The sequence below is a fragment of the Nothobranchius furzeri genome, chromosome 11 (genome assembly GCF_043380555.1).
Source record: "Nothobranchius furzeri strain GRZ-AD chromosome 11, NfurGRZ-RIMD1, whole genome shotgun sequence".
Classification (NCBI taxonomy): Eukaryota; Metazoa; Chordata; class Actinopteri; order Cyprinodontiformes; family Nothobranchiidae; genus Nothobranchius; species Nothobranchius furzeri.
Window position 1 is genome coordinate 23,007,047 of NC_091751.1, and position 7,478 is coordinate 23,014,524.

Below are 7,478 nucleotides of genomic sequence, written 5' to 3' on the forward strand. Positions count from 1 at the left end.
AGAGGTGACATTCCATGTGCCAAGAGCCAGCTTCTGTAGCCGAGGATCAGACCGCCAAGGTCCCTGCCCTCGACTACCACCCGTCACACACTGCACCCGACCCCTTTGGCCCCTCCCACGAGTGGTGAGCCCATGGGAAGGGGGACCCACATTTCCTCTTCAGACTGTGCCCGGCCGGGCTGCATGGGTGAAAGCCCGGCCACCAGGCGCTCGCCAACATTCCCCACCTCCAGGTCTGGCTCCAGAGGGGGACCCCGGTGACCCACGTCCGGGCGAGGGAACACGGTTTCCATTTATATAGTTCATCATAATTCAATTCAAGTTTATTTATATAGCGCCAAATCACGACAAGAGTCGTCTCAAGGCACTTCACATAATAAAAATTCCAATTCAGGTCAGTTCATTAAGCCAATCAGAAATAATGTTTCCTATATAAGGAACCCAGCAAATTGCATCAAGTCACTGACTGGTGTCAGTGACTATACAGCAATCCTCATACCAATAAGAGGTCTTCAGGCTGCTGATACCTCACCTAGGACCTGTTTGCCATGGGTGACCCTACCAGAGGCAGCAAGCCTCAGACAACTTAGCTCCTAGGATAATTGAGACACTCAAAACCCTCCACCATGGTAAGGTGGCAGCCCAGGGAGAGTGAAACCACAGGAAACCACTAAAACTATTAACAAAAAAAGTTCTCCTATTTGGAAGCATATTTTAAAGCTAAAAGCAACTTTAAACAAGAGCAGATGGTGTGTGGCGATGAGGTGTACCCGCTACGGCGTGCATACCTGCAGACTAATGAAATGTGATGGAGTGATGATGCATTGTGTGTTTTCCTTCACGTCCTCCTCCCAGGAAGTGGCAGAGCCTCTGCAGGATCTGAAGGAAGGAATGGAGCAACTGGTTAAGAACAAAACTCTCAGATACATCCTCTCTACGCTGCTCTCCATTGGAAATTTCCTCAATGGCGCCAATGTGAGTTACAACTAGAACAGGTTTACTCACGCTGAGCTGGAGTAAAAGGTAGAGGTCACACAACTAAATAAATATGATAACATTTTCAGGCCAAAGGCTTTGAGCTGACATATTTGGAGAAGGTTCCTGAAGTGAAGGACACAGTCCATAAGCAGTCCCTGCTCCATCACACCTGTTCTGCAGTGGTGGAAAACTTCCCTGAGAGCACCGACCTCTACTCTGAGATAGGAGCCATCACACGCTCTGCAAAAGTACGCTGCTCTCCTCCTCATCAATATGCTGTAAAATGTCCATAAATGAAGCGAAAAGGACCAATAAACCCCCTCTGGACCACGTCAGTCACAGAGGTTTCCATATCAGCTTGATCTGTCTCAAGAGAATTAAAACAATGCATTTTACTCACAAAAGTTACAATTTTTTTGTCATAAATATACTAGAAATTATTATTCAAAACATAAAAAATGACTATTTCTAGTTGGTTTAATTGGTAAACATGTTTTTCTTGCCAATTTCCCATCAGGTGGATTTTGATCAGCTGCAGGAGACCTTGTGCCAGATGGAGCGGCGCTGCAAAGCCTCATGGGACCACCTGAAGGTGATCGCTAAGCATGAGATGAAGCCTCAGCTGAAGCAGAAGATGTCTGACTTCCTCAAAGACTGTGCAGAAAGAATCATCATCCTCAAGATTGTTCACCGCAGGTTAATCAACAGGTACGTAACTCCTAATATTCTATACTTTCAGTCTAATTTACATTGATGATGAGTTTAAATAGCATCTGGCTTGCATTTACAGCCACTCATTACTGTAAATGTGTTTGTATGGAATGTCGTTTGTGAAACAGATCAGTTAATGAATGCATGTTATCTAAATATTTGGCTTCAAACCATCCCTTTTTATTAGTGACAAATATGAATTTCTATTTTTCTTTATAGGTTTGATTCTGAACCTAATTAATCCAAAGTGTTTGGATTTACTCTGCATGCTGAAATTTGATTCTAAACATTTATCTTCAATATTATTTGTGGTCAAATATGCTGTTTATTTAAACAAATATTTGACTATCAGCTCCTGTAATCCTCCCCCAGGTTTCATTCGTTCCTGTTGTACTTGGGCCATCCGGCCTACAGCGTGAGAGAGATCAGCGTCAACAGGTTCAGTAAAATCCTCAGCGAGTTCGCTCTGGAGTACCGAACCACCCGGGAGCGAGTGCTGCAACAGAAGCAGAAACGGGCCGACCACCGCGAACGCAACAAGACTCGAGGAAAGATGATCATGGACATGAACTCTCCTGTGAGCTCCTCAAACCCACATTTCCTCACAAACACCTCCTCTTCTTCTTCTCTTCTAAATGTAGCTCTGCTTTTCATTTTTCCTCCTTCTCCTTTGTGTGTTCTGTGATGGAAATCCTTCTGTCTGATGTAGTCTGATGATGACGAAGAGCGTGAGGTATAAGATGTTTGCCTGCCTGTCTGCGTGTGTGTGATACTACACTTTTAACCCAACATCTGAGTGAAACAAGCAACACAACACAGACGATTTTAAAAGCTCTACAGGATCATTTATCTTTGCCATGCTTTTAATTAGAATAAAATCAGACCAGCGACCGAATCCTGATCAACTTCACCTGTTGCTTCACAGCAGTCTGGCCACTTCGGCTCAAGCTGCAGCAACAACAGCGCCCCTAGTGGCAGCCAGGACAGCGAGCCGCCCCAGGGTCTGGGTCACGCTGAGGATGCTGCAGAGCATGAGCAGATGAAGGCTGTACTGAGGACCGGTCTGAGCTGCAGCGACAAGGAGGCCGGTACGGTGCCAGGTCTCCGGACTCGGACCAGATCACGACCTGGGCGAGGAGGTTAGTAAAGTTCAGTGGAGAATCTGTGGATTTATGATGAAATCTGTAAAGCCTCCTAGTTTTAATTTTTGGTTTCTGCAGGTCGGACCATGCAGGTGCCGACTACAGCTGTGGAGGACACTCAGACCTGTGGAGATGATGCTGCAGATGAAATCATGGAGCGGATAGTGAGGTCGGCCACTCAGGGTCCAGGAACCAGAGCTCAGCCCAGAGAGCGGAGGAGGTCCAGGGCCAACCGGAAATCCCGTATGACCTGATGAACACCACATTTGACCCCATGTTCATAGAGTGGGTTTGGAGGTGGTCTGGTTTCCATACGGCTCCTGTGCTGGGCATCTTCTCTTACAAGAGCACCAGCTGATACCAAATTTGATACAATACGTTTAAAATGATACCTGTAAAAATAACAGGAACGATCGTACGCTGGGAACTGACATCCGCGTCGTCAATAATAAAACAAATGCCAGCAACAATTATGCAACACTAGTTTTATTTTGAAACACACCGTATGCACCTTTACAGAAACACGTTCCACTTCCTGTTTTGCTCAGGTAATTTCTTTAACTTCATAACAATCGACACGTGGCATCCAGAATAACCAGTCTTCACTTGGGCTGGACAATATAGAAAATCATTTCTACCACTAAAGGAATTTTCATATCGGTCGACATCAATCTCACAATATAAAATATATCACTATTTTTAATGTTCTGATACTTTTATGTGAGATTTGAAGATATCAGAAGGTTATTTTGGTATTTTAAATAATTTATTTAATAATTTACTTTTTACCACCCATGTAACCTGTTACCTGCAGCAAGAGGCTAAATAAACATGTTAGTGGCACGTCGGTCTAGCTCCTGAGCTGTGTGGCTCTGTTCTTTATATCAAAGCTCTGTTGACCCGTTCTCACATCTGTATCAAGGAAAAAATTTTTCATATTGCTGTCGTTCTATCACCAGTCCCAGTCTCCATGTGGAAACTTTCTGGAGCTTTGCATCTAGAGCCGGTGCGAATGCTCTGATTGGACGAAATGATTTTGGTCCATGTGGAAGCCACATAAAAACCAGACCGCATCTGTTCTGTATTCTGTGTAAACGGGACTTTAATCTATAGGATGTCATGTGATTAAACTAGAAAATTCCAATAAGAGTCATTTAAACTCCAGATGGGTGCATGACTTTATCCTCTCCTGTCTTCTCACAGTGAGACGGACTCTGAAAAACGGCCTGACCCCAGAAGAAGCTCTTGCTTTAGGCCTCACTGATTCTCCGGACACATAAACATGATCACCTGCCTCCCACCTGTCGCCATCGCTGTGGAAAAGCAACAGTGTGGCGCCTCCTTTTGTCTTCGCCACACTTCAAGCTTCCTCAGGTTTTGTCCCAGCCCTGACCGTTTCTGAGTGAAGATGTTGAAGACGTGACAGAGTTTTTATTGCTTTGTTTTGTGTCAGACACTTAAAAACACTCGAAAGAACAGTGAGGTTAAAGGTTTGAAACATCTTTTGAAGGTAGATGAATCTGAAATTCTCTTTCAGAAATCCTGAGAGAGATTCTTGACACGATTCCAAAGGGATGTATTTAGTGATTTATTGAAGCTGTGAATTGTTGTTGTAACGAGTGAAAAAGAAATTGGACTTTGTGTGTAATCCGTTCCAGAAGACTCGTGATCTCCTCTGTAGCAAAGACGCTGACACTTTTAGGAAGTATTGTTTTGTGAAAATACAAGCTGCACATTTAGAGTGTTTCTGTAGGAACGTGAAAGGTTTTCAGTGATGACGAGTGCCTTTCTTTTTAAAGGAACAGTGCTGTACCTTTTCACCATATGATCATTGCTCCGGTGACTCGAGGATCACATCTGCAGGAGCAGATTGCTGTCTCAGCAAAACCTTTTCTCAGTATTTATTTGCAAAGCTCTGACATCTTGCACCTTAACTGACGTCTCTAATGCTAATATGGATGAAAACACAGAGAATTTTTTTTCTCAGAAGAACTTTTTGTGAATGTAATGAAGACAACAAGGTATTGAAGATTTTAAAAATGTAATAATTTGTGTTAATGGTCAAGCAGAAAATTCTGCATCAGACGTGTAAATGTCCTCCTCAGCTGTCTGGTACGAACCCCCGTAGGTCTCTGGTGTGCGTGTGATGAGGTTGTGTATTATTTTTGTAGAAACTTGTATTATAAGCAAAGAGAAACATTTTTTTTCTGTGTAATCAAAGTTTAAACTCAAAGCATAAATTCATGCAGGAATATTTTTTAAATGTTGCTTTCTGCTGAGAGTCAGGATCAGAATGGGGACTTTTAATCTGAAATTCCATGGTCACTTTGAACTTGAACAGGAAGTGGAGTGGTACTCACTCCTCCGCTTTATCTTCCTCTGTGAGTTGCTTTCACTTGAATTGCCGTGTACACACACTCTGCAATAAAGTCAAGTCAGCGTTCACATCATTACTACTTTTTTGCTCCTTTAACCTCGGAGTTACACTTAAACAGGTGGGCGTGGTTCCACCAACCAACCTTTGGATTCATGGGTTGTCATGAAATACACAACGTCGGCCTGTGTTCCCTGTCAGCGTTAGTGGTTAGGTTTGTTTGTGTGTTATTCGCCTTCATCGCCAAGTCTATGACTGCTTTTGGTTGATTGGGCTGTCTAAATTGTCCTTAGGTGTGAGTGTGTGTGTGTGTGTGTGTGTGTGTGTGTGTGTGTGTGTGTGTGTGTGTGTGTGTGTGTGTGTGTGTGTGTGTGTGTGTGTGTGTGTGTGTGTGTGTGTGTGTGTGTGTGTGTGTGTGTGTGTGTGTGTGTGTGTGTGTGTGTGTGTGTGTGTGCATGGTTGTGTGTCTCCGTGTTAACCTGCGATGGACTGGCTCTCATCCATGCCTTTGTGTCATCACGCTTTTGGGCCATTCCCATCTGTACCGGGTCGGCCCGGGCCGGGTAGCCCCAGTCGGCCCCAGCCTGGCCCGGTTGATTCCACACATCCTTGTCTTAAGCCCATGTGGGCTGATTCTACCCACCAATCAGAGGCTTGCTCTAATGGAAGGTGTGAATTTGCTGTCAGCAGTGGGTGTGTTGGCCCTGGTCGGCCTGAAGCAGACCCCCTCGAGAAGAGGGCTGAGAATGAGCCTTGGTTGGCCCGGAAAAATACCAGGCCACCCAGATATGTAAACAACCTACGCTACCCGGCCCGGTACAGATGGGAATGGCCCATTAGACTACTGTAACACTCTTTTTACTGGTCTCAGCAAAACCTCACTCTCACGCCTTCAAGCCATCCAAAATGCAGCAGCCAGACTCCTAACCAAATCCAGCAGACAAGCTCACATCACTACAGTTTTACAGTCCCTCCACTGGCTCCCGATAGAATATAGAATTCAGTTTAAAGTTTTAGTGCTGACCTATAGAGCTCTTAACAACCAGGCTCCAAGCTACCTATCTGAGCTTTTATCCCCACACATCACCTCTCGGAATCTTAGATCCACATCTGAAAACCTCCTGGCTGTTCCTTGAACCAGACTGAAAACCAAAGGGGACAGGTCCTTTCAGACTCGTCTGCTGGATTTGGTTAGGAGTCTGGCTGCTGCATTTTGGATGGCTTGAAGGCGTGAGAGTGAGGTTTTGCTGAGACCAGTAAAAAGAGCGTTACAGTAGTCTAAGCGTGATGACACAAAGGCATGGATGAGAGCCAGACCAGTCCATCGCAGGTTAACACAGAGACACACTGGACAAACAACCATGCACACACTCACACCTAAGGACAATTTAGACAGACCAATCAACCAAAAGCAGTCATGTTTTTGGACGGTGGTTAGGAAGTCGGAGAGAATCCACGCATGCACAGGGAGAAAATGCAAACTCCATGCAGAAAGATCCCAAGCCGGGAAGCAAACCCAGGACCTTCTTGATGCAAGGCAACAGCTCTAACCACTGCACCACCGGGAAGCCTACACATGTTCAATTTTAGCCAATTAGAATAGAACATTTTGGCCTCCTGGTCTTAAAGGAGCTTAAAAAAATCTTAATCTTTTTAATAAACATTTTGGGAATTATAATATTATGAAGGAGAAGGAGGAGGAAGGGGATGAACCTGTATTAGTAAAGGTAAAAGACATCCTTAGTAGAAACACTAATTTCTTCCAGTTTTTTTCCTTAAAAGAATGGGAATTTTGCGCCCTCTGCTGGCCACAAACAGCAGTAAGGAATAAAGAGACGGAGGGAAAATGCTGCCCTCCGGTGGCTGTTTGCTGTAACTGCACCTATTTCATTTTAGTATGTAAGTAACAGTGGCGGCTGGTGAAAAATATTTTTGGTGGGGCTGTGCTTTTTTTTTTAAACAAACTTGTGCTTTCTGAGCTTTGTGCACAACTTCACAATTTCCTGAATTAAGCACAGCTCTTTTATTTCCTGTCTTACATTATTGGACAAAGGGATTAATCCACGTGTGTCTGACTATTGGCGTCCATCTGCGTCAAGACCACGACAGTCACGACCAAAAACGTGCTGGAGTAGTCGAGACTCTCCGAGTTCTACCGAACAGCAACGAAAGCCTTTGGCGGTAGCTCTATCGCCCATCATGCTTCTGAAACAACATCGACGCTGATTGGATACATTCCCATTCCTACCGTTTGATTTTCTTGTCAGCAATTG

The 7,478-nt window shown here is 44.5% G+C and overlaps 1 protein-coding gene across 10 annotated transcripts in view; it reads left to right on the plus strand.

Moving 5' to 3' along the window:
- The window catches only part of fhod3a (formin homology 2 domain containing 3a), a 96,096-nt gene extending 91,649 nt beyond the window's left edge, over positions 1-4,447 (plus strand). For 7 of the 10 annotated variants that reach the window (XM_070556223.1, XM_070556228.1, XM_070556226.1 and 4 more), the window contains 8 exons: positions 856-975; positions 1,065-1,226; positions 1,496-1,686; positions 2,062-2,266; positions 2,399-2,422; positions 2,615-2,828; positions 2,910-3,074; positions 4,035-4,447. In XM_070556223.1, coding sequence (XP_070412324.1) covers positions 856-975; positions 1,065-1,226; positions 1,496-1,686; positions 2,062-2,266; positions 2,399-2,422; positions 2,615-2,828; positions 2,910-3,074; positions 4,035-4,111 — 1,158 coding nt within the window. In that variant the 3' untranslated portion in view covers positions 4,112-4,447. The remainder of the gene's footprint in view (positions 1-855; positions 976-1,064; positions 1,227-1,495; positions 1,687-2,061; positions 2,267-2,398; positions 2,423-2,614; positions 2,829-2,909; positions 3,075-4,034) is intronic. The other 3 variants (XM_070556224.1, XM_070556225.1, XM_070556227.1) reach the window with 3 other exon arrangements.
- The last annotated feature ends 3,031 nt before the right edge of the window (positions 4,448-7,478 follow it).